This window comes from Hemicordylus capensis, chromosome 5 (assembly GCF_027244095.1).
Source record: "Hemicordylus capensis ecotype Gifberg chromosome 5, rHemCap1.1.pri, whole genome shotgun sequence".
Taxonomy (NCBI): Eukaryota; Metazoa; Chordata; class Lepidosauria; order Squamata; family Cordylidae; genus Hemicordylus; species Hemicordylus capensis.
The window spans coordinates 103,886,746-103,913,661 of NC_069661.1; the positions used below are offsets into that span (position 1 = coordinate 103,886,746).

Genomic DNA, 26,916 nt, shown 5'->3' on the forward strand with positions numbered 1-26,916 from the left:
CCACTTGCTGCTTCATTTCTGTCACATTTGCTCCTTCAAGAATAAGAGAAGCTCCCAGTGGGAAAAGTGAACTACTGAACAGCTGGAAGCATTAAGTGTCATACCTGCACATTGTTCTTCTCTGGCAATTATTATGGCTGTCCTGGCGGCTTCTCGGTATTGCTTTAGTGCCATATACAACCGAAACAGATATTTAGCATCCTTTATTAAAACAAAAGAAATGATTCTTATGTATGTTAGAAAAAGCACAGTACTGTATCACTTAACCACTATTTATACAAAACACTTTATGAGGGCTATTTCAGACTATGGTTTATTCTGCAGCTTTTCAAGTTCCCACCTTACTTAAGGACAGGCTCTTCAGTAGGCTCCAGACATCTGTGTTGCATTCTGAAAAAATCCACCGAAACTCCTTGTGAGTTTCGGCACTCAAAGTCAGATGGGAAGCATCTTCCGCACACTATTTTTGCAGTGTCACCGAACAGCCAGTGTTTACTTTCCTCTTTTCATGATCACATTAAAGTGGCCATGAAACTCGCAAGAAGAGACAATGGGCTTCTTCAGAACCTAACACAGGCATCCGGAGCCTGCAGGAGAGCCTGTCCTTAAGGCAGGAACTGAAAAAGCTACAGTATAGACTACTGTCTGGAAAAGCCCTGAGCTTTTGGGCTGTATTACAGTCCTTTTGCCCAGGGCTTCCAGGCGCAGCGAGCCTTTACTGCATTTACCTTTTCCACACTGAGGTTACTTCTAGAACATCTTGCGAGTAAGATCTGAACATCTCTATAGGATTTTTGTGTTGTATTATAATACATGAAGAGCATCAAATATCATCATCAGAGTCTATATTATTTTCTTTCAAACCTCAGGCCATAGATATTTTTTCAACAGAGAAGAAAATATTTTCTTCCCAATGTTTGTTTATTCTCCAGTTGCAACTTTGTTTTTTTTAACAATGAAAATAAATTAAGAACAGCACCCTTTAAGTTTCCAAATGAAAGATTACATTGACAGTTCCCCCCCCCAACCTATTGGGGGGGGGGAACCAATACCCAACATGTTTAATTTTGAGAAATCAAGCTTGAAATGGGTGACTAAAAAAAGTGGAATGCTGCTTTCATCAGTGGTTCCCAACCAGGGGTCCTCCAGATGTTGATGAACTACAACTTCCAGAATCCCCAGCTACAATTTATTATGGCTGGGGATGCTGGGAGTTGTAGTTCAGCAACATCTGGAGGAATTCTGGTATATACATTAGTACTCAAATTACATTTTATACAGAACATGTTACATTTCTCTATTATCTATAGTTTGTTGCTTTATGTTCTGGGTCCAGAACTAGTGAAGGTAGCTTAACTCCCACCGTTCCAGAAAGTCCTAAAAAAGCAGTGGGATTGAAATGAGGCAATTCAGTTGCCTCAAATGAGAAAAACACTGCCCCCATGTCGCTCAGCCATCTGCTGCCATAAGGGAGCTGCAGCCCTGAACAGCAAGGATGCTCTGAGCTCAGCCGTCATCTTTTTGAGCACCACCAGCATGTGTGGGGCAAGGGCAGAGCAATTTTTGCTGATGCCCCCGACTCCATTAGTGCTCTCTGCCATCCAGAAATATGTCCCTTTGCCATTCATATTTCTGGTTGGCAGAGAACACTAATGGAGGCAGGGGGCATGCTCTTCTACTCAAAAGGACAGTGGAGCAACCTCATTATTCAGGGATTCAGAACTGTGCAGTGACTCACTTCCCAGATGGCTGCACAATATGTGGGCCACTGAATCTATAGTCTTGATCTTTTAGAACTTCTTTTAGACAAAAAGTTAAATACCAAGTATGATTGGTCAAAATAAAAGATTTACTCACAGAAACAGACTATGGCAGATGCAGTAAAGCAATTAGAAGAATAAGAAAAATATTTTAAATGGAAAATAAAGCCATTCACAGAACAAAAAGTATCGTTAAGCAGAGCAATGAGCATGATTACATAAGGTCATATGATGTCTCCTTTAAACATTAGATCTGCTTCTAAAGCATTTCCTATTCCAAACTGGAGAACCAGATGCGTTGGGATGGATTACACAGCAAAGTGGAATCAGGCCCATATTTTTCTTAGAAAATATTATTCGCTTGGGAAGGAGAAGTTTCTTTGGAAAACCAGCTCTTGCTTGAACTTCTATAGCTGCACCACTTACATAGTTTTCCAATTTGTTTTTGTTCCCTCTCCAATATGTCTATCATCTAACTAAAGATTATGGCCAAATATAGCCCAACCAGCACCCAAGGAGGCAGAAAACAGCTGCTACAGATGCTGGGAACAAAAAGGAAGATATGGAGAAAGAGTGATAAAAATAATAATGATAGGATACTCTGGGATTTGGGCATCGAGAAAAGACTGCTCTTGTTAATTTTTACTTTGAATTCTGGTTCTACTCTAAAGGTACGTTACAACCTCCAAGGGGCTTTGACAGCTGCAATCCCCTCAGATAGAGGGGTCTGCCAAGGATGTATACTGGCCCCTACGCTATTTAACCTGTATATCAGTTCTATAGTTTCTTTTATTTCCTCCCCTTCCACGCATCTTCCCAAGATCGCGAATAGGCATATCTCTGTTCTATTATATGCGGATGATATGGCGATTCTTTCGCTAACACCAATTGGCCTAAAGCGTGCTCTCTTTCTGTTAGATAAATACTGTACACAGGAGAACTTGGAGATCAATTATCAAAAGACAAAAGTCGTGGTCTTTGCTAACTGGCCCAGAGGGCATCAGTGGTCAATAAGCTCACATAGGACAGAGCAGGTTAAGTCCTTTAGGTATTTAGGAGTTCTATTTCATTCTTCCTGTTCACGTAAACCTCACCTCGATTCGGCAATTTTAAAGGCCAAACCAGTAGTTAAATCAGTACTCTCTTACTATTACACTAAGGGTGCATCCTATGTTCCGGCCATGGTCAAACTATTCTCGGCAAAGGTTTTGCCTCAACTTTTTTATGGAGCTCAGTTGGGCATAGTTAAAAATCTTGATCCGTTGGAGGCACTGCAATCAAAATTTTTAAGAGTTGTACTGGCTGTTCCCAGATGTGCCCCCACAGTGGCTCTGAGAAGAGAGGTTGGAATGATTAGGCTTCAGACATGCTTATGGAGAGACATTATTCTTTACTGGTTAAAAATTTATTTTTTGCAGGAGGGTTTGGTTGCTTTTATAAAACAGGACTCCTTTAAATTTAGATGGCACACTGAGGCCATTGATAAGTCGGCCTGCTGTGGATACTCCTTAGAGGCCATACAGGAGTTTGGTTACAACAGAGCTCGTATCCAAATTATTCAATGCCTAATGGATCTTGAGTTGCAATATGAAATTTCCCAGATATCTAAAAGATTGCTCTTGGGTGACCAATTGAGTGGATTTAATTTGGCCCTCTATCTCCAGGTAGTTACGATTCCAGAATATAAACGGCCATGACGCTGGCCAGGTTGGATGTTCTTCCGTCTGCAGTTCTGTTTGGTAGATATGCAGGAATTCCCTTGGCGAATCGTGTATGTCCTTGTGATAAGGGCTGTGTTGAAACAATAGCACATGCCCTTTTACATTGTAGCTTTTATGATGAAGCCAGAGGAAAGCTACTTTCTCCCCCTCTGATAAATTTTAATGGAAGAGCAGATGATGTTTTATTGAGGTTTTTATTTTCTCTATGTGATAAAGATAAAATTAGAACTGTGGCTAAATACTGTTATATTCTTTGTAAAATACGTGCTAATGTTTAGTTTATGTTTGTATGTCTGTATTTGTAATACTGCTGGTCAAGGACCAAATAAAATATTATGTACGTAATAATGATAGGCACGACAAAAAATACTTTAGAACTCAAGAGTTACATCCTGGCCCTACATGATTTGTGAAATTGGAGTCGCAATCACAGCCTCAGAAACACACAGGAGAGCAACCCATCAATATCCAGTACAAAGCAATTGTCTCCAACCAGAACCACTTTACACATTATGCAGAGGGTAAGCCTGCATCTGCCGCTGAGCACACACACTCAATGGGGAGTTGTAGCAATCCTAACTCCCTGACAAATGCAGTTGCATCATATCCTCATTGATAAATATGCTAGTTAAATTCACTTTGCATGTTAATGGTCTCTTCACATTTTAATTTACATTTGCAGACCCCTCTGTGGCCATTTGCAGACCCCTCTGCAAATTTACATTTGCAGAGCCCTTCCAGAGCACTCCCCATGCTCCAGATTCCAAGGACTCTTGCACAACTGTGAGCATGCAGGTAGACTGGAGAAGTTGTGCAAGGGCTCCCATTGCACCCTCATAGTCTCCTGAAGTGTGCACACAATAGGCCCATTCACACATTATGTTTAACACATGTACAAGTGTATAGTGTACAAAGGTACAGATCTGTACACAGATACAGTAATTCACATGTTATATTGAACACAGGTACAGAACTATACTTCCTATATGTAGCATGCATTTGAAGGTGCATGTATCCAGTTTCACTTTTAAAATGAACACACGTACAGTCATTCACACAAGCACAGGTTTTCGTGTACAGACATCTGTATACTCGTACAGCATAATGTCTGAATCGGGCTTTTGTTAGTCAAGATTGTCAGCCATCATTCTCAACACAGCTGTATGGCTGAAACTTAGTACCTTTGGTATGCCATCACTCTCTCCCATAAGGTAATCTATAAGCTGATTGGTCAAGGCTTCATCTTTTGCCTGTCCCACCTGTTGGGAAAAAAGTGAACGGAATATCATAATAAATTTTAGGGGAAACTATTAAGATTTCATTTATGTGAAACAAGCAACACTAACACTCCAAACCATAATTAATATGGTATTTTGGGTCTGAAAAAACAGGTTGCTTACCTATAACTATTTATCTTTAAGTAATCCATGCATATTCATAAGCCTGGTTTCTGCACATGTGCAGAACCTCACGGGTGGAATGCTCAAGCTCCTTGTGGTGCTCTAAGCACACAGTGCGTTCAACATGACTGTTTATTTGGCAGTTAGAATGCCATTTCCATTGGTTCCGGGACAACCACCGTGTTAGATGACTTTCCTGTAACTTAAGAGCAACAACATACAACACAACAGGTAAGAAACGCCCCTGTCTTACTGCTGTGGGAAGGCTTGGGGGGATCTTATGAATGTCTGCGGATCACTTAAAGATCAACAGTTACAACTAAGCAACCTGTTTATCTTTAATGTGATCCATAGCACATTCATAAGCCTGGGTGATTAGAAAGCTTACCCAGGATGGTGGGAGCAGTAAGCTACTGCGAGACCCTCTTCAATACATTCCTTCCAAAATTAGCTGCAACAGCCAAGCGAAGATCTAATGCATAAATATTTCACGAAAGGCAGATTGGCAACCAAGTAGCCAACTGACAAATATCTTTCATCCTAATCCCAAATAAATGGGCAGCACAGACTGCATATTATTAATGCCTCATTAAGAGAGGGCAAGATGCCATCATGCCGCAAGGAGGCGATGGTAAGACCACTATTAAAAAAGCCCTCCCTTGATTCCTCCAACCCGGACAACTCGAACCTGTCATTTTTGGGCAAGGTGATAGAGCATGTGGTGGTGTCCCAGCTGCAGAGGGTCTTGGATGATACAGATTATCTGGACCTTTTTCAATCTGGCTTCCGCCCCAGATATGGGACTGAGACTGCCTTGGTCGCTCTAGTGGATGACCTATGCCAGGAACTAGACAGGGAGAGTGTGTCCCTGTTGGTTCTGCTGGACCTCTCAGAGGCGTTCGATACCATCGACCATGGTATCCTTCTGGCCGCCTCTCAAGTATGGGAATCGGAGGTACTGCGTTGCAGTGGTTCCGCTCCTTTCTTGGAGGGAGGGTCCAGAAGGTGGTGCTGCAGGACTACTGCTCGGCCCCGTGGCCGTTGGCCTGTGGGGTCCCGCAGGGTTCGATCTTGTTCCCCATGCTGTTTAATATCTACATGAAACCGCTGGGAGAGGTCATCCGGAGACTTGGACTGAGTTGTCAGCAATATGTGGATGATACTCAGCTCTATCTCTCCTTGTCACCTGATCCTAGGGAGGTGGTGGATGTCCTGACTCGGGGGCTGGAGGCCGTGATGGGTTGGATATGGGCTAATAAACTGAAATTGAATCCGGACAAGACGGAGGTACTTTTGGTCAGTAGGAGAGCCAATTGGGATGAGGAGATTTTACCAGTTCTGGATGGGGTTGCACTCCCCTTGAAGGAGCAAGTATGCAGCTTGGGGGTACTAATGGACCTGGCTCTGCTTTTGGAAGCTCAGGTGGAGGCGGTGGCCAGGGGTACCTTTGCACGGCTTCGGCTAGTGTGCCAGCTGCATCACTTTCTCGAGAAGACAGATCTGGCCATGGTTACCCATGCCTTAGTCATGTCACGGCTAGATTACTGTAACACGCTCTACGTGGGGCTGCCCTTGAAGAATATCTGGAAACTGCAGCTAGTGCAAAATGCGGCAGCTAGGGTTTTATCTGGAGCTGCCCGATGGGAGCACATCACACCCATTTTGAAAGAGCTGCTTGAAAGAGCTGCACTGGCCATCAGTTTGTTTCCGGGTCCAATTCAAGGTGCTGGTTTTGACCTTTAAAGCCCTTAACAGTTTGGGCACCGGATACCTGATGGACCGCCTGCTCCCAAGGGTTACTGCCCGCTTGATGAGGTCATCTGAGGGGGCTCTACTCTGGGTGCCGACAATGAGGGAGACTCGATTGCCATGCACGCGGGACAGGGCCTTCGCTGTTGCTGCCCCCAGTCTCTGGAATGCTCTCTCAGTGGCTATTCGCTCCTCGGTCTCCATCACAGCTTTTAGAAAGAGTGTAAAATCTTGGCTTTTTGCCCAGGCATTTATTTGATTCTCTGCTGCTGCTGCTCTTTATACTCTGTATTGCTTTTATGCTTTTGTTTTAAAAATTTCAATCAGATTTGTTTAATATTTCTCACTTAATATTTTAATTGTGTCTTTTTTACCATCTTGTGTTTAAATTTTTGCTGTAAACTGCCTTGGGATTGTTTTAATGAAAGGCAGTATATAAATTTAACAATAAATAAATAAATAAATAAAATATGCTCTGGTAGAATGTGTTCAGTCCCTTGTACTTTATAGGCCATTAAAAAAAAATAAATTGCACCAGCCAATGGGACCAACGTTGATAGGTTGTCCCATCATTTTCCGCTTGTAAGATATGAATGAAGACCTGGACTTTCTAACGGTCTTCATTCTTTCTAGGCTGACGGACTGGGGGGTAGATTGTTCATGCGCTCGCAATCAGGGTGTGAAAAAGTAGTTTTGCCATCCCAACCATCATGTTTTGAAGAAATACTGCTAGGTGAACTTTTATGGATATGTTGGCTAGACCAGATTGTTTCAGAGAAGTTAAATACAGGAAGACCTGTTTCCTTGTAGCTTATTTTGGACTGAAGCCCTTAGAGGAAGCATAGGCAATGAAATGTTTCCCTTTGCAAGCATAAGAGCATCTGGAGGAGCTCTTATGTACATTCAAAAGTATCTTCTTCAAAACCCTATCCTCCACGCTGTCAGCTGGAACATTCTGAGGTTTGGATGAAGTATCAGGCTATTGTCTTGAGACAGCAAGTCCAGCCTCACTGGCAATTCAGAGTCTCCAGAGACAGGCGAAGTACCATTGCAAACCACTGCTGACGTGGCCACTAAAGAGCGATCAAAATGCACCTCACATCCTCTTGTAGAATTTTTGTCAAAACTGTTCATTAGCGGCAGTGGAGGGAAAATGTAAACCAGGGTGCCCTTCCATGATCTCTGGAATGCATCGCCCTCGGAGCAATGACCTAGGCCCGCACAAGAGCAATACAAGATTATTTTTCAGTTTTGTAATGTGGCAAAGATGTTGAAGGATGGAGTCCCCATCGACAGAAGACCCGATTTATGCATTCCTGATGAATTTCCCATTTGTGGGCTTGGACACTGAACATTGTACAACTCAGACGGTCGGCAAGTACATTGTCTATGCCTCTTTTGTGATTGGCGATAGGATGCTCCTGACATAGAACAGACCCGTTTCAAATCTGAACACCTAGAGCACACAGAAAGCGAGAAACTGTGCCACCCTACTTATTTAAATATGTAATAGCTGTAGTGTTGTCTAATTCCATCTGTACAACCTTCCCTGTCACCAAAGGATGCAAGGGTTTTAGAGCTAAGTAAACTGCCATGAGCTCCAGAAAATTTATGTGGAGCTTGCTCTGCTGGTGATTCCAAAGGCCTTGCACTTTGTGTCCCTCTCAATGAGCACCTCATCCGGATAGGGACGCATCAGTAGACATTCTGAGGACAGGTGAAGGTACTTTGAAGGCAATACCCACAAGCAGATTCACCTCCCTTGTCCACCATCGCAAAAAATGAAGAACATGTGAAGTGATTTCGAAAAACATCTGTTGACAGTGTAGATTGGGCTTGAGCACAGATAGGAACTACAGCTGAAGTGGTTGCATCATCAAGTGTGCATATGGGACAGTCGCCTTCCATGTATTGCAAGTCGCCTTGCATATCACTCCTATGTATTGAATCCGCAGAATTGGTTTGAAGCGTGATTTCCCCCCAATTCATTTGGATCCCTAGATCTCACAATACAATACACTGTATTGGAACCTAAACTTTCTCACTGTGATTGGACTGAATGTCAATGTGGAAGTGCGCATCTTTTAGGTCCAATGTTGCAAGCCATTCCTCCTTGTAAAGGAGAGGCAGGATGCTTTGCAATGTTATAATTTGGAATTTCCTTGCATTGACAAATCTGTTCAGAATTCTCAAGTCCATGATAGGCCTTATACCCACATCCTTCTTTGCAATTTAGAAATAATGGGATTAGAACCAGTCTCTCTGAGATATCCACCTTACAGGAGCAATTGCCCTCTTTTCCAGAAGTTCCCTCACTTTCTCAGCCAATGCAGGAGTTGCATATGTTTACTTTATCCCCTGAAAGGTTGCTTTGTTATTGAACTCTATTGCATAGCCCGTGGTGACAATGCGTAGCACCCAGGCATCTGATATTATGTTGCGCCTTGCAGGTTCATATTGGGCTAATCTGATGATTGAGGGAGCGGAGGAAATATCTGGAAAAAGTGGAATTTTCGGACAATCAAAGGTGCTGTTTTGATAGATCTTGTGGTTTCCCACAAGAACCATGTTGCTTGCCCTTTGTGGTAAACCCCTTGCATTGGTGATGATGGTAAGGCTTTCTGTAGTCCTTATAGTCAGATGACTTGAAAAACTGTCTCTGTCTTCCATAGGGACAGTGCTTAGTAGCATAGGTGGATTGGGTATTAAATGTGAAGGTCTTAGCAGTATGTTTTGATTTTTTAAGTTTCTCCATTGTTTCATCAGTGCTCTCACTAAACAACCTTTTCCCTCAAAAGGGAGATGTTCTACTTTTTCTTTCATATCATTTTGCAGATTAGCAGACCTCAACCAAGTGTGGCGACGGATAGACACTGCTGTGGCCATGGACCTAGATTCTGTTTCTACAAGATGTTGGCTGTGCTAAGATGTTGCTTTGTAATATCAATAGACTTGGCAAAGGCCTGCTTGATTTTACACTGAAAGTCCTCTGGTAAGTTACCAATATCCTTATATATACTATCCCAAATAGAATGATGGTAGTTAGTCATACAGGCTATATAATTAGCTATCTTGATGGACAGACAAGCAGAACATCAACTTTTCGGCCCTCATCCACTGGTGTGGAATGACGACATGTGGACTTGCTTGTAGTAGTACAATCTATCACAAGAGAATTTGGGGTCAAATGTTTCATGAGGAACGCCCATTCCCCTTCAAGAACCCTATAAAGTCTTTCAAGGTGTTTAGAGGTTGGGTTAGAATTGGTTGCCATGTCCCAAGCGGACTGAGCAACATGGGCAATGCCACCGGTTGGGATGATTTATACCATAGCCATAAAATCATAAGTGGGGTCAGAGACCTCAGTAGTCCGCTTCTGAATCTAAAGGCCCAACACTTGTGCCATTTCTGCCACATGCATGTAGTAGGATTTGAGTTCCTCAGTGGGTGACTGAAGAACACCAGTCACTAGAAAAATGTCTATCTTATAGAACCAAGATCAACAGGGAGCAGAGCCCGATGAGGCAAACACTGAGGTGGTCGAAAAGGAACTGAGGGAAACAGTGTTTTAACTGTGTGACCAAATAAATGGTCACACTGAAAGCACAGCACACTTAGAGTGCTGTGAGGAGCTTGAGCATTCCACCCACAAGGTCTTGCACAGGTGCAGAACCCAGGCTTATGAATGTGATATAGATCATATGAAAGATCTTGGATTTTTACAAGTAATGTGGTGGAAGGTCCAATTTATAGCATATTTAGCATTATAAGCATAAGGTCCTGTTTCAGAATAAAAACAAGATACAGAGTTTAATGCAAATACATAATACAAAGTTAATCTGGTGTTGGTTCTCTAGCTAATTAATTACTATAAATGTGTTATTAATAGTGTAATTAACTAATTACACTTTTAATTACACTTAAAATGAAATTAAATTTAAAATTAAATTTAAAGGGATGAGTCTTGGGTCTTGCCTTCCCTTCCCACATGATGTTCTTACCGTCTCTATTGCCATTTCTATAGCCAAGTTATCATCTGTGTTTGGACTTTTCAGAAAGTGTTTTAATGCCTGAAAAACAGCACACATTATAACTTATTAAATTACCATATATTTTGCTATGAAAATTGTTTTGATAAGTTTTAGTGATATGATTAAAGCACTATATCTGAGTTATTTTAAAACAAAAAAACCTTAAATTTTGTATCATCTACATTTTAAGTCATAGAGGAAAAATGTAAGAAGGGTGTATCCATGTTTCAGCACTTGTTTTCATAGACTTTTCATTCATTAACAACCAGCAAGCTATGTTGGTAGATTGAGATTTTTAGAAATATTCTGGGAGAACAGAGCAATAATCCAATGCCCCACACTGTTTCTACTTCATGAAGTAATGATCTTCAAGTTCCTAGAGGATAATACAGATGAGTGTGAGCCAGATTTCAAAGTGGGTTAAATGCACAGTTAATCACACCTCTAAAGACTGGCAATTTCTCTTTTTAAATAAAAAGCGGTTGCCGTGGGCCCTAATCCGGATTGGAAATGTGGTACACATGGAAAGTAGGTGATCTCATTCTTCTTGTGCCTCTTTTCTGGCAAAAAAGCGGCACGCCCTGGCCATTTGCTCCTGATGCAGCTATTTGCAGCAAATGGCCTCAATGCTAGAATCTTTTGCATATAGAGGTTACAGCTGCTCTCCTACATCTTCTCATAGAAGGAACATGCTTTGGCAAATGAGATGCTAAAGATGTTGCTTAAGGTCAAACAAGCTAATCACTGTTGCAAGACAGGAACACTTCAGAACCTTGTATTCGTTAGCCCATACCTGTAGCTGCTTTTAAGCAAAGATAAAGTGGTTGGGAGATCATGGATCTCCCATATCACATCTAGTATGGCCCTTAGTCTGACCCAGTAAGGTTGTATGTATACTTTAATACTAACTCGTGCATATTGCCCACACAGAAGGAAAAATTTGCCAGCCTGAAAATGCTTTTTCTCCCCTTCAAAATATAAGGCAATGCTTTGATAGTCCTCATTAGTGGTGTCCTCAGAACCTGCAAATGAAAAACAAACAAACCCTAAATTCTTCTCCTTTGAAGAGGTCCATAATTTGCAAATTGAAAAAGTTCAGGAGTGGATTTCTAATTTTTATTTTGTAAACAAAATAAACATAACACAGTAAACATAGTAAGAAACATAACATTTGTTAACATTTGTAAGCTGCCTTTTAAAAACTGAATCAGACCAGCGGCCCATCTACAGTAGTTCAATATATTATTATTTATTCAATTTCATTTATTCGAATATAGCAGTGGCTTCTCCAAGGAGCGGGCAGGAGCAGGGGCGCAGGTTGGGGAGAGGGTCCTTGTTCGCTCCTCTCCCCAATGGCCCCTCAGAGTGAGGGAGATAATGAAGAAAATAAGGAGGGGTGGAGCTGGGGGCCCCAGGTTCTTTGAACCCATCTGCTCAATTATAGCTACACCCCTGGGCAGCAGTCTCTCTCAGCCCTCTCTTGGAAATGCCAAGAAGGAAGCATGCAGGTGCTCATCCCAGAGCAGCCGCATCCCCTAAGGGGAATATTTTAGTGCTCACACATGTAGTTCCCCATTCAAATGCAAACCAGGGAAGATCCTGCTTAGCAAAAGGGACAATTCATGCTTGCTACCACAAGACCAGCTCTTCTCCTATAATTCTGCAAAATATTTGAGAATTTTGGCAATAAATTTACCCTAACATGTTTTACAGCATAATTAACAGAACTTTGTACTTTCCTAAGAATTTTTAACTGGCATAGCTACACACTAATTCAATGCATTTCCAACAGTAAAGGCCCCACACTGAACATTGGATATAGGAAAGGCGAAAGTCAATGTACTCGTACAGAACTCTGAACAACCATCACAGTTTCCAATACTCACTAATTATGTCAGCATAGATCTCCATCTTATTGTGCTGCTGGGCCAAGGAGAAAGCTTCGTTATTACATTTGGACATCACCAAAAACTGGATAGCAGAACCATAATCACCCAGTTTCAAAAAGAATCTAAACAGAATGAATAATGTTGTAATTCATTTAAATTTAAAAAATGATCACGAGCAGACTCCAAATATTTACTTAGACATGCAATGAATGTAGCAATTTAAAGGAACAATCTACAATATTTTTAATATTGAAGCAGCAGTATTAACATCTCCCATAGCTGGTTATAAACTGTGTTGTGGGTCCTTTTGAGGCAGAAAGGGAGCACAGAGATTTTTCTTTTTTTAAAAAAGATGACATTCTGTATTGTGTTAGAACTATGAAAAGGAGCTGAGTTGGTGGAAAACTCTGCATCACAGATCTATGCAATATGCTGCCAAGGAAGTGAGCCTGGGGTGGGGAGGGAGGCTAGAGCAATTTTTGCTGCTCTCTCCTTCCTCCAAAAGGACTTTTTGACTTCAGGAATATGGCCTTGAGGGCTGCACAGGTCACATATCCCTGAAGCCAAAAAATCCTTTGGAGAGAGGTGAGAGCAGCAAAAATCACTTCAGCCTCCCCCTTCATGCTCCTCTTCCTGTTTGGTAACACAATGCACGGAGCTCAATGCAGGAGCCTTCCAATGACACAACTCTTGTTACACAATTCTAACACTGCACAGAATGTCAGTCAAAGAATTTAGAAGGATATTCTTGGATTCCTATGCCAACTATTTTAATATTATTATTAATAATTATTGATAAAGCACTAGATGATGTATAATGATTAGCAAAATAAAACAGGACTTGCCTATAGGTTACATTCTATATAAAAAAACAGGTCATGATCCTGCCCTCACTAGTGGCATGCTGGGGGCAGATGTGGAGACTGCATGCTTGCAAATTCACTAGGAATCAGGTGGGCAGAACAGTATGAGTGGCCTCTATTCAGCCCCTGAAAATAGCAAGGGTACAGAAAAACAGGTTGCTCACCTGTAACAGATGATCTGGAGGAGATCCAATGATATTCGTAAGTATGGGTCCTGCACCTGTGCAGGACTATCTGGGTAGAATTCTATAGCTCCTCACTGTGCCCAGAACCACCTCCCTGCTCATGCAGGAGTTCCGTTATAACTGGTGGATGGGCACTTTCCTTCTCAGTTCCTTCTTTTTGGCCAGCTATGCACTGAAACCACCAGTGCAACTCAAAGAGTAAGTTGATTTCACCTTTATTTTTTATAACTCTCATATGCGTGTACACCCGTGCGCATACACACACACAAGTTTTTTTAAAATTATCGTTTCAATGTTGTTGCAAAAAACCACCAAAGGCAACATTTAACAAAATCACAGTGGAGAATGTATTGCAGGCTTACCCCTGTGGGGAGCCTGGGAGGGTCTTTTGAATGTCATTGGATCTCCTCCAGATCATCTGTTACAGGGGAGTAAACTGTTTATCTGAATGGAGATCCGATGACCTCCATAAGTATGGGTGTTTTGCGAGCTACCCAGAATGGCGGAGGGTGCAGTAAGCTACAGCAACACCTTCTTCAGAACACTTCTTCCAAAATTAGCCTCTGCAACAGAGAAGAGATCCAAAGCATAGAGTTTCACAAATGTTTGCTCTGATGACCAAGTTGCAGCCATACAAATCTCTTTAAATTTTATGCCAGACAGATGTGCAGCTGAAGTCGCATAAGCCCTAGTTGAATGAGTCCTAATCGATTTTGGCAGATCCACCTTCTGCTGCTTATATGCCCAGTAAATCAACTCAAAAACAGGTTGCTTACCTGTAACAGATGATCTGGAGGTGATCCGTTGTATTCATAGGAATGGGTTCTGTGCCTGCGCAGGGACCTCACGAATTGATTAGCTAGCTCCTCGCGCTGGCCCGAACTGCCAAGCACATGATCGTGCTTCCATTATCCTAGGCAGTTAGGGCGCGCTTTAGTCAGTTTCTGGCGGACCGTAAGTTGCCTTCTTCAACAAGTATAAATATATCTGCTCACCCTGCCTTCCCATCCTTGCAGGGAGGTTGGGCAGGTTTTATGAATACAACGGATCACCTCCAGATCATCGGTTACAGGTAAGTAACCTGTTTATCTGGAGTGTGTTCCATTGCATTCATAGGAATGGGTGATTAGCCAGCTGAGAAAAAACCCAGGTGGTGGGTCCATAATGCCTTTAATAATCATGGCAGGATTTGTTTCAGGACTCCATGTCTGAATTCTCCTTCTCTTGTCTGTCTCAAGTCAATAGCATAATGTTTAATGAATGGCTGGTCCGAAGACCAGGTTGCTGCCTTACATATCTCTGCCATTGAAATGCCTGCTAAGTTGGCTGCCAAAGAAGCGTATGCTCTTGTGGCATGAGCTGTAATGGACTCTGGCGGGGTCCTCCCCTGCCCTGTAAATGCCTGTTTGATCACCTGAACAATCCATTGCGACAGCCTTTGTCTCGTAACTGGCTGGCCCTTAGATTTCCCTCTGTACATCACAAAGAGTTTTCTTGTGGTGCGTATGTTTTGTAGCTGCCAAGTAGTATAGCAGAGTCCACCACACATCCAGTGCATGCAGAGTTCTCTCCAGCTGTGTTTCAGGAGTCTGAAAGAAGGTAGGCAAAATTATATTTGTGTTAATATGAAAGTCTGTTGTAATCTTGGGTCGGAATCGCGGGTCTAACTGCATCACAACTTTGGGAATATCTGTGTGTAGGGTCGATCTGCCCGAAGGGCTGCCAACTAACTGACCCTCCTCACTGTCGTGAATGTGATCAAGAAGACAGTCTTTAATATTTTTAGCCTTAGTGAAGCCTGCACCATCGGTTCAAACGGCTGTTGCACTAACGCATGTAGCACCAAAGTTAAATCCCATTGTTGATGCGGCCGTCGTAATGGCAGGAACAAGTTATTAAGGCCTTTTAGAAACTTCTTGCTCTCTGGATGGGAGAACACCGTTGTGTCTCCCCACCCTTTGTGTTCAAAAGAGACTGCCACCAAATGAACCTTCAATGACGTATTCGCCAGGCCTGTCATTTTGAGCGTCGTCATATATAGTAATACCTGTCTGACTGTGGCCCTTCCAGGGAAGAAACCGTGACGCCTAGCATATAGCTTGTATCTTTCCCACTTGCTAGAATAATTTAGTCTTGTGGACCACTTTCTATTATTTAATAGAATTTTAGCTAATAATTTATTTGCCATGCAGTTAACTTTAATGTTGCTAGCTGTGGGCGTCGAATCACCCCGTGACCTTGTGTCAGCAAATCTGGTTGATTTGGCAGCTTGTGATATGTCCCCCCGGACAGCCATAATACCATTGGGAACCACTGTTGTCGGGGCCACCATGGCGTTATCAAAATGGCTCTCATGGCATCCCTGAGCAGCTGAGATACCACTCGAGTTATCAATGGCTGTGGTGGAAACAGATAGTATAGTCCCCTGGTTCACTTGAGCTGAAACACATCTCACAGGGAGTTTTTGCCGATTCCTGCACGTGAGCAGTATGCCCAACACCTTGCGTTCACAGCAGTCGCAAAGAGGTCTATCTCTGGCCAACCCCAGTCGTTGAATACATTCTTCATGTAGACCATATTGAGCTCCCACTCGTGGTGCTGGTTGTGCAACAACGTCTGACTGAGGCCGACCACCTGCACATTGTCTTCCCCTTTTATATGCAAAGCCATTGGGGTTATCATGTGGGCTATACACCATGTCCAAATCCGTTGACTCAATCGACAGAGAGAGTGTGAAACTGTTCCTCCTTGTTTGTTCAAGTATGCTATCGCGGTAGTATTGTCTAGATAGACCTGCACTACTTTCCCTCGCAACAGTGGCTGGAACGCTTTTAGCGCTAGAAACACAGCGAGGAGTTTGAGATAGTTTATGTGGCTCTTTCTCTGCTGTCTGTCTGTCCTGACCATTGACCCTGTACTTGATGGTGTTGGCAATGTGCGCCCCACCCCCAAAGGGAGGCATCCGTTGTCAGCCCCACACATGGGCGTGAGCAGTTGGAAAGGTACGCCCGCGAGTAGATTGGTAGACATTGTCCACCAGTCTAACGACTTCAACACATGATGCAGCAGCGTTAGTATCTTTCGCTGACTGTCCAGATTTGGCCAAAAGTTGCTGAGGTACCATCCTTGAAGAGGTCTCATATGAAGATGAGTACTGCACACCATCGTCTTGCAGGACGCCATGAGACCTAGTAGTTGTTGAATCGGCTCTGCTAGTTGTTGTGGCAGGCCCTGGAAACGAAGGACAAGCTCCCTGATCTGCCGATATTTGGGCTCTGGTAGGTAAGCTCTTTTTCCTTGCATATCCAGTTCCGCACCTATATAACTCACCCGCCTCTGGGGTTCTAACCTTGACTTTTTAAAATTCACTCTGATGCCCAAGTTCTCCAGGAGACGAAGCACAAATTGGATCGGCAAACATAACCCTTCTTTCATGTCTCTGACCAGCAGCCAGTCATCCAGACAGGGATAAATAAGCACCCCCTCTGTTCTTAAGAATGCTATTACCGCAGCCATCACCTTCGTGAATACACGCAATGCTGTGGACAGGCCGAATGGCAGCACGACATATTGGTATGCTGTATCTCCGACTGTGAATCTTAGGTATTTGTGGTGGCTCTCGCGAATCCCCACATGAAAATATGCATCCTTTAGAGCTAATGTCGCCGCCTACTCCTCCTGCACCAGGAGGTGTAGGATTCCTTGCAAAGTTATCATTCTGAACTTCTTGTTCTCTAAATAACAATTCAAGTCCCTCAAGTCCATAATTGCTCATATGCCCCCATCTTTCTTGGGGATTTGGAAATATCGGGAATAAAATCCCCACAACATGTCCATCCCCTCCACTTGCATGATTGCCTGTTTCTCCAATAACACTTGCACTTCGTCCAGGAGTACCTGGGTCGGTCTGGTGTATTTTATGCCCTGAAAGGGTGCAAATTTCTGAACTCTATCGCGTAGCCAGACCTTATAATAGTCAGCACCCACTGATCTGATGTTATATTATGCCATGCTTGAGCATGGCTTGCCAACTTGATGTTGACATTGGCAATCACAAGGCCAGTGGTTTGGGCCTTGGGTGCTGAAGCTTGTGTTGTCATGCATTGTGGAAGTGGATGGACCTGGCCATCAAAGAGATTGCTTATTCTGCTCTTTATTTTGCTTTTGGCCTCTTTGTCGCTGGCCATAGGATTTGTTACATTGATAAGGTTTATACTGCCTTCTATAATCCCTTCTCTCCTGCCTGTATCCAGAGCGATACTGTTGTCTGCCTTATGACGGACCGCGCGACCCTTGGCCGCCTGTGCCGGCAGTCATGAAAGTTTTAGCTGTAAATTTAGACTGTTTCCAGGATTGCATTGTTGTATCTGTGGCTTCGGCAAAGAGTCATTTGCCATCAAGTGCTCCACCCTATCCCGCATATCTTGTTGCAGGCCTGTGGAGTGTAGCCATGCATGGCGGCGTAGTCACAGCAGTTGTCATCACGCGAGACTCCGTCTCTGCAGCACGTTTAAAAGTGCTCAGGAGATGTCTAGTCACCACTGTTGCCTTTTCATAGGTCTTTCTGAAGTTCTCTTGGAATTCCTGTGGTGACATCATCGCTGAGTCTTGAAATAGGACATCCCAAAGATGGTGCCCATATCTGGCTAAGCATGCAGAATAGCTGGCGATCTTAATAGCCAAACTGGACGTAGCATAGACTTTACGTCCTAACACATCAAGTTTCCTGCCCTCCTTGTCACTAGGTGTTGAATGTTGCTAACCTCCCTTTGAAGAGGCACACTCAACCACCAACGAGTTCGGCACCAGACGTTTCATTAGGTATGTGTTCTCCTCCTCTTGAAGTAGAGAGGAGTAGAGACCCTCTAACTTCTGGGAAGTAGCGGTCGATGTCTGCAAGACCTCCCATGCAGTCCAATCATTTGTCGTCGTCCGGTCCAAAACGTTATCCAACGTTTAAAAGAAGTATGTCCGAGGAGCAAAGCTATCCGAGGTGTAGACGCAATGGTGGTCTAACAGAAACTGACTAAAGCGCGCCCTAACTGCCTAAGATAACGGAAGCATGATTACGTGCTTGGCAGTTGGGGACAGCGCGAAGAGCTAGCTAATCGATGAGTGAGATCCCTGTGCAGGCGCAGAAACCATTCCTATGAAAGCAACGGATCACACTCCAGATCTAACCAGTATGACATACGTTGTTTGGAAATTAGATACCCTTTTGCCCTGCCCTTGAACGATACAAAAAAGCGTCTTGTTCTATGGAATACCTCTTTTAATGTAAAAGAGCAATGCCCTCCATACTTCTAGAGCATGCAACACCTGTTCCAGACTAGTTTCCAGTTGCCTGGAAAGGTTGGAAGAAAAATATTCTGGTTCAGATGGAAGTCTGAAACAATTTTGGGGCAGAACTCTGGATCCAAACAGAGAACAACTTTATCTTGGAAGAACAGTGTACTGTTCATCCACTTGTAACGCAGTCAACTCACTCACTCTATGTGCAGTAGTAACAGCAATTAAAAAATCTGTCTTTAGCATAACATTCTTCAATGTGGCTGTAACCATTGGCTCAAATGGCATTTCGGTCAATGCAGCAAGGACCATAGACTCCATTGACCTACGTATCGGAAGATATAAATTTATTCCTATCATGACACGTTTACATTCAGGATGTGAAAAGACAGTCTTTCCATCCCATCCCTTGTGGCATGATGACAAGGCCACCAGGTGGATGTTCACAGAAACATTCGCTAGCCCACCCTGCTCCAAACTGGTCAAATAGAGCAGCACATGCCTGATCTTTGCCAAACCTGGTTTAAAACTGTGCAATCTAGAATACTCTTTGAAACGTCTCCACTTAGAAGCGTAATTTCTCCTATTGGATGTTTTCCTTTCATTAAGTAAAATTTTGGCTAAAAGTCTATTCCCAAGGCTGTTAGGCACAGGGTCCCTAGACTTGGATGAAGCACCAGACCTCCCTCATGGGAGAGGAGATCTGCACATTGTGGTAGCCTGTGGTATTTCCCCTTGGACAGTTTGAGTACTTGAGGAAACCCCGACTGTCTTGCTCACCAGGGGGTTATTGGAATGCAGTGTGTCTTGTCCTGCAGTATCTTGGCCACCACCCTGCTCAACAGTGGGTAAGGCGGAAATATGTAAAAGTACCCTTGAGTCCAGGCATACTGGAAGGCATCCCCCTTCGTGGCCTGACCTATTCCCACCCTCAAGAAGTAAGCATGGAATTTCTTGTTCTCCCTGGTAACAAATAGGTCTATCCTGGGAGCACGCCAAGTGCTAAATATTGGCAAGAGATATTCCTAATTCATGGACCACTCATGTTGTCTCAACACCCGAGTCCTGCTCAATGCATCTGCCAGGGTATTGTTTACTCCCTTTATGTGTATCGCCTGAATGACTATCTGTTGAGCAATACACCAATTCCAGATTTGTTGATTCAACTGGAACAATAAGCAGGATACCATCCCTCCTTGTCTGTTTATGCAAACTACTGCCGTCGTGTTGTTCAGCAGCACCTGAATAACATGGATGCTTTGCTGAGGCTTGAAGGACTTGAGGCCTAAAAATACAGCCAAAAATTGACAAGTATACTTCGCTGCCTTGGAGTCCACACTCCCTGAGTTTGATAAACCCCTGAATGCACCCCACAGCCAAGGAGAGATGCATTGATGGTTAGCCATGCTGTAGGCTGTGGAACTCTGAATGGTATGCCCCGTTGCAAGTTCTTCTCTGCAGTCCACCACTTCAAGCTTGCCAGTACATTCCTGGGCACTGTAAGATGCATGAGTGGATTGTCTATATTGGGGCAGAATGTTGCCAGGTACCAGAATTGCAATTTTCTCATTCACAGTTTGGCATACCTCACAGACATTGTACATGATGCCATCAGCCCCAACAGCCTTTGCACAGTATGTGCCCACTGAGATGGTACCTACTGAAACTGCATCACTAAGTCCCTTATTCTGCAAAAACATTCCCTTGAGAGAAGCACTCTCTGTTCCTTTGTGTCCAAGAGTGCCCCTGTGTATTCTATTCTTTTCACAGGGGTAAAGTATGACATTTTCCAATTTACCTGGATCCCGAGCTCCTCCAGCAGGTGGAGCAATGCCGAGATCTGCAAATCTAACTCCTCCCTGGTCTTTGCTGTAAGGAGCCAGTTATCCAGGTGCAGACACACAGTTACACCTTGTATTCTCAGGTGTGCCACTATCACAGCCATGCACTTGGTGAATACATGAGGTGCTGTGGACAACCCAAATGGAAGTATGTTGTATTGGTATACATTCATGCCCACCGTGAAGCACAGGAACTTTCTGTGACTCACCTGTATTCTGATGCGAAAATACGCATCCTTTAAATCCAGTGTTGCAACCCATTCCTCTCCATGTAGTAGAGGAAGAATATGTAGCAACGCTATCATCCGGAATGTTCTCACATCGATAAACAGCTTCAGACCCCGCAAGTCCATGACTGGACGAATGCCCCCATCTCTTTTCGGAATGTATAGATGCAATAGTTCACAGAAGAGGCACTTGCCATCAAAAGGCAGGTACTCTGTTTTTTCCTCTTATGTTCTGTTGCAGAGCTGTTGATCGCAGCCAGGTGTGTCTCCGTAGTGTTATGGCTGCAGCCAGCATTCTTGACTCCGTCTCGGCTAGATGCTTAGCATTACGAAGCTGCTGATGTATTAGAGTAGTAGTTTTTGTAAAGTGTTTCCTCAAACTGCTTTTGGTAAATCTCAGGCAAACTTTTTTGCTCCTGATAAAGTGAATCCCACAGTGAGTGGGTATATCTGGCCATACAAGCCATATAATTTGCTATCTTAAATGCTAGACATGTAGTTGAATATGTCTTCCTTCCCAAGACATCTAGTTTTCATCCCTCCTTATCTGCAGGGGTAGTATGTCTGTAGCCTGATTTTGATGAAGATGGACAATCAATAACCAGTGAGTTAGGCACTGGATGCTTCATCAAGTACTCATTCTCATCCTCCTGAATTCTATAAAGGTTCTCTAGTCACTTTGATGTAGGAGTTGTGGTTTGGAGTACAGCCAAGCTGACTGTGCTGCCTTTGAGATGACTGGTAACATAGGAAGAAACACAGGCTGAGGAGCAGCTGCTGTCTTCATAAAATCATAAACTGGATCCTGTAAGTCTGTATTTTTGTTTTTCAGATCAAAACCAAGACTGATGCCATTTTAACAGTATGGTCTGTGTACTGACTGCTGGCCTTCTAGGAGCTGCTATCACACTAGTGGTATGAGTACCCACTGCAGGCATAGAAGGTTGAACCTCTATAGAGGTCTGAGTTGCAGTGGATGAGTGGACTGTGCACAATGGTGTCATCTGCACTGCTGCGGGCATCATATTCTCATAAGCACTTTCCCTTGCCTTCCATAATTTATACTCCTGGTAATCATACCTAAAACCAGGCAATTCCACTACCTGAAGACATCTAGTATTACCCCATCTACAACTGGGCAACAATTTATGATCCTTGGAATAATCTACATGCTTCTGTGCTAGAAGCCTCTGCATAAGGAGATGGGGTGTAGATGGATGGACTAAAGAACTAGATGGTTGTTGTATCAGTCTCACAGGGGACATACGCATCATTTTTGGCACAACCAGTGGCAAAAACAACCAGTGGCACAACCCACCCTCCCCCGCAAGGTGTTATCAGCATCTAAACCATGGCTCAAGAAGCCAAGGAAAGTGGATGCAGAGGGGGTGCTTTCATTAGACTCTAGCAGCATTAACAAAGTCTGTGCAGAATTAGGGACCAGACTAGTCTCCAAAACCATTTGAGTAGGCACTTCCTGGAAATCTATTGGAGATTAGGCTGCAGAAAATGTCCGATGTCGGGGTGGTGGTGGAGGATGGGGATTGTTGTGGAATTGGTGGAGAAAGGGATGCTGCCCGATACAGAGCAGATGGAATGCTTTGTGTGGTTACTGCAGACATAGCTAGCTGCTGCTGTCTCCTAGCAACAGCTGGTGTCGGTACTACTTCTTTGGCCAGAAGAAGGGATCATTCCGCCAATGGTGGAGTTGCCTGTACATTATGCTGTAGCCCGACTGGTGACAGCGCTGAAGAGCCCGATACCAGGGTATGCACAGGAGTGCGGGCTGTGTTTTTATCCCTGTGTTTTTTAGAGGGAGGCTCAGCACTTTCATCCCTCTTTGCTTTGTCCTTCTTGTGATGCCGCTTCCACTCCCCTCTCTCCTGAGCTGGAGGCTCTGGCTCCTTGAACTGGCCTGATTTCGACAATGCCGGAGCCTCCAATGTCGAGGGTTTTGACTGTGAAGGAGATGCAGCCCGTGATGTCATCGCTGATCCCAATGGTGAAGAAGTGGGTTAGCGGGGCATAGGAGTCTCTGGTTTGAGGGCGTCTTCAAACAACGCTGCTCTCAACCTGTATTTCAGAGTTTGTCTGGAGAAAGAGGCACAGACTTTACATTTGCTCGTGTTGTGCTCTTGCCCAAGGCAGAGTAGGCAAAGTGGGTGGCCGTCTGTTGATGGGATGGACGCCCTACAATTTGAACACCTCTTAAAAGTTTTTTTGGTTCAGCTTATGGTCCATTTGCTGCCTGTTCTCATTTCTTGTTTGTTTGTTTAAAATTGTTTTTTAGAAATTAAAATGAGGAACAACAGCAACCATAGTACTGAGCGCTTAGGTGGTCAAAAATAAATTGAGAAGGAAAGAAACTGAGAAGGCGAGCCACCAGTTATAATGGAACTCCTGTAAAAGGCGGTTTGGTGCAGTGAGGAGCTATAGAACACTACCCACATAGTCCTGCATAGGCGCGGAACCCACACTTATGGAGGTCATCAGATCTCTATCCAGATCCCCAACTATACTAGGCATGTTGAGACAAAGAACCTTCCTCTCCATGAGCTCTTCTCACTCTCACATCCAGGTTGCAGTAACTGAAAGCATAGTAAGCATTCGTATGGTTGATGATGTTCCAGAGCATTCAGGCTGATACACTAGGCAAGTTCTGAGTCCCCAGCAACCATCACGACCTGAAGATTTTATCACTGTCTCACTATGCTGGCCATTGTGAATAAAGGAAGCTGGTTTACCCAACCCTCTACACAGCCCACAGTCTCCGGAACTCTTCAGTTCTCCCCATGCCCTTGTCGCTGTGAACCTTGATAAACTATCTACAGAATTCTGAAAAAATATCCAACGTTTGAAGATAGCAACTTATTTCTATAATAAAACTAGGTGAAATTGGTTTGTTCATTCATTCATTCATTCATATATATAAATATATATCTTTTCACATGCTGCTTTCCATTCATGCAGTTCTTTTAAAGCTGCTTTTTGACATGACATCTTTTCTCACTTGAGAAAGTACAAGGTGAATCAGAAATACTATACTGTTCCATAAAATAATTGTTTCACTGAAATATATTTTAAAGCATATCCATTTTAGGTGATTGTATTCACATTTATGTCATTTAACCATTTCTTTATGGTTAAAATTATAACTCTGTTAAAAGTTGGGGAAACTAGGTATCATAGCTACAATTACCTGGCTACCATCTTGGCTCCTTCAAGAGATTGTGTTTCTCTGACAATGCTAACAGCCTTTTCTGGATTGTTGAGATGATCCAAATAGAGTCTGATAACATTGTCCCACTGTTTGGCATTTTCGTAGGCCAAGACAGCTTCTTTGTATCTGTGTTAAAAAGAAAAAAGGGGGTGGGGGAAGGTGGGGGTGGGGAGATAGAATCATATCTTACTCCAGAATGTGTCTCTGAAATTCCCAGGGTTACAAGCATACTGAAGTCCAGGACCCCCAGGGTAGTGTTCTCTGAAGTGCTACCTGTTCTGCTCTGGGACAGTGAGATAGGAGGAGCTGAGGGGTCCCAATGAGTGGATAAGATAGTGGTGCTGGGAGGAGGGATTTAGATTTGTTAGGCACTGGGATACATTTTGGAGCAAGCAAAGCCTGTACAAAAGCGACAGGAGCCACTTGAACCAAGATGGAAGCAGACTGCTGGCGCTTAAAATAAAAAAGGTCAGCTGGCCAAAAAGGTCAAATGATGGTAAGTGTATAGGTGCCTATATACCAATGCAAAAAGTCTCCGAACAAAGATGGGTGAGCTGGAGTGCTTGGTTACTAATGAAAACATAGTTATAGTGGGTGTAACGGAAACCTGGTGGAATGGTGAGAATCAGCGGGACACTTATTCATGGATATAAACTCTGCAGAAGGGACAGTGAGGGGTGGACTGGGGGAGGAGTAGCACTGTATATTAAAGAAGGGATAGATTCCTAGAAAACCTAGGTGGACCGGAGTCCTTCACGAGAACTGAAAGGTAATGTGTTACTAGGGACATGCTATCGCCCTTCAGATCAAAATGCTGAGAATGACCTGGAGCTGGAGAAACATCAAAGTTGGAGAAAACATCAAAGAGAGACAGGGCAGGTAATAAAAGAGGGGCCAAATTTCTAGACATGCTAAATGACAGTGCCTTAGAACAGTTAGTTGCAGAACCAACCAGGGAGATGGAGACCGTGGACTTAATCCTTTGTGGTGCCCAGGACCTGGTGCGGGATATCAGAGAAAAGCTTTTGACAAAGTTCCCCACCAAAGCCTCTTGAGCAAGCTTAGCAGTGATGGCATAAAGGGACAGGTTCATGTGCAGACTGGTAACTGGCTGAAGGACAGGAAACAGAGGGTTGGAATAAATGGACAGTTTTCATAATGGAGGAAAGGAGGAAGTGGGGTCCCCAGGGATCTGTATTGGGACCAGTATTCTTTAAGTTGTACATAAATGTTCAAGAATTTGGGATAACCAGCAAAGTAGCCAATTTTGCAGATGACACTAAACTCTTTAGGGTAATGAAATCCAATACAGATTGTAATGAGTTCCAAAAGAATTTCTCCAAACTGGGGGAGTGGGCGACAAAATGGCAAATGTGGTTCAGTGTAAGCAAGCATAAAGTGATGCATACTGGGGCAAAAAGCCCCAACTTCACATATACATTGATGGGGTCTGAGCTGCCGGTGACTGACCAGGAGAGAGATCTTGGGATTGTGGTGGACAGCTCATTGAAAGCGTCAACTCAGTGTGCGGCAGCTGTGAAAAAGTCCAATTCCATGCTAGAAATCATTAGGAAAGGGATTGAAAATAAAAATGCTAATACTATCATGCCCTTGTACAAATCTATGGTGCGGCCACATCTGGAGTACTGCATACAGTACGCACTGTATTTTAAGGCGGATATTGTAGAACTGGAAAAGGTGCCAAACAGGGCAACCAGAACGATCAGGGGCCTGGAGCACCTTCCTTATGAGGCAAGGCTACAGCATCTGGGGCTCTTTACTGTGGAAAAGGTGCAGAACCCACTTTTTTGTGGCTGTCACTGGATCACTATCCAGATCATACAGTTTTATATTTCCCCCTCTTCTCAAATGGAGTACAATTCATCCTGGTTCTTTCCAAGGATTAAATTTTAAATCCTGAATGTTGTAGCAACAGTTCACACTTTACTTGTATCAGGATCTTATTGAACTTAATGGGACAGATACCAACAATTAGGTATTATTATAGCTTTAGAATATCTGCTTTGGATTTAAATCCATCTGCTTTGGATTTAACTCCAGAAAATAAGATATACCTGCCATCTGCTTCCTTTGCTTTGGCATACTGCAGATGTATCTTTGGAGAGGAAACACTAGGGAGAAGTTCACCAACTTTAGCCCTAGACAACAGAAATAAAGCATTATATTTTATAATAATAATTTTACAGATACAATATTTCAATTGCTCTCAACTCTGATCCATAAAATCATACTAGGAATCAAGATAATTTGCCTTATAATTGACTACTATTATTTATTTATTTTTAGAAACTTTGAAAGCATCTCAAATATTTCAAAATACAATAATTGCTCAGATGGGTCACTGAGCAATTCAATCATTATACAGTATATGCTGTGATTCTGTAAGAGCACACACAAAAACATCATAAAATGTGGTAGTGGGTACAGAATTCGGTTTCAAGAGCTTGCTTTCTTTGCCTTATAGAGGAAAATGTATATGTGAAAGTGTGTGAGCAACGTTTGTTGAAAAATCTCAGAAGCCAGAGGGGTGGCTAAATAAGATCAGCAGTGGTTGAGGGTGGTGCCTCAGTATCTTTGGCAAAACCAAATTACATTACACAAAACATTTAAAAAATGGCAAAATAATGTAATTTATGATAAATGATGTAAATTTGCTCAATTTGTATAAATGTATACAGTCTGCAGAATTCAGCATTTGCAGACACAAAATTTGGATTGCC

General features: G+C 43.2%; 1 protein-coding gene and 1 long non-coding RNA gene across 6 annotated transcripts in view; one reads left to right on the forward strand and one right to left on the reverse strand.

Annotated features, from left to right (window-relative positions):
• Nucleotides 1–26,916, reverse strand: part of WDR19 (WD repeat domain 19) — a 105,823-nt gene that overhangs the window by 20,573 nt on the left and 58,334 nt on the right. For 3 of the 4 annotated variants that reach the window (XM_053254052.1, XM_053254054.1, XM_053254051.1), the window contains 8 exons: nt 26,251–26,334; nt 24,155–24,301; nt 15,013–15,187; nt 12,548–12,581; nt 11,571–11,683; nt 10,632–10,700; nt 4,663–4,740; nt 105–201 (listed from right to left, as the gene is read on the reverse strand). In XM_053254052.1, the coding sequence (XP_053110027.1) occupies nt 105–201; nt 4,663–4,740; nt 10,632–10,700; nt 11,571–11,683; nt 12,548–12,581; nt 15,013–15,187; nt 24,155–24,301; nt 26,251–26,334 (797 nt within the window). Of the gene's footprint in view, nt 1–104; nt 202–4,662; nt 4,741–10,631; nt 10,701–11,570; nt 11,684–12,547; nt 12,673–15,012; nt 15,188–24,154; nt 24,302–26,250; nt 26,335–26,916 lie in introns of all 4 variants that reach the window. The other variant, XM_053254053.1, reaches the window with a different exon arrangement.
• LOC128326705 (uncharacterized) lies at nt 4,965–23,834 on the forward strand. Of its 2 annotated transcripts, none has more exons than XR_008308213.1 (4): nt 4,965–5,112; nt 9,466–9,622; nt 15,115–15,197; nt 23,246–23,834. It is a non-coding gene; the product is annotated as an uncharacterized LOC128326705 (long non-coding RNA). The 2 variants fall into 2 exon arrangements; XR_008308212.1 differs by lacking the exon at nt 15,115–15,197 and adding an exon at nt 21,788–21,870.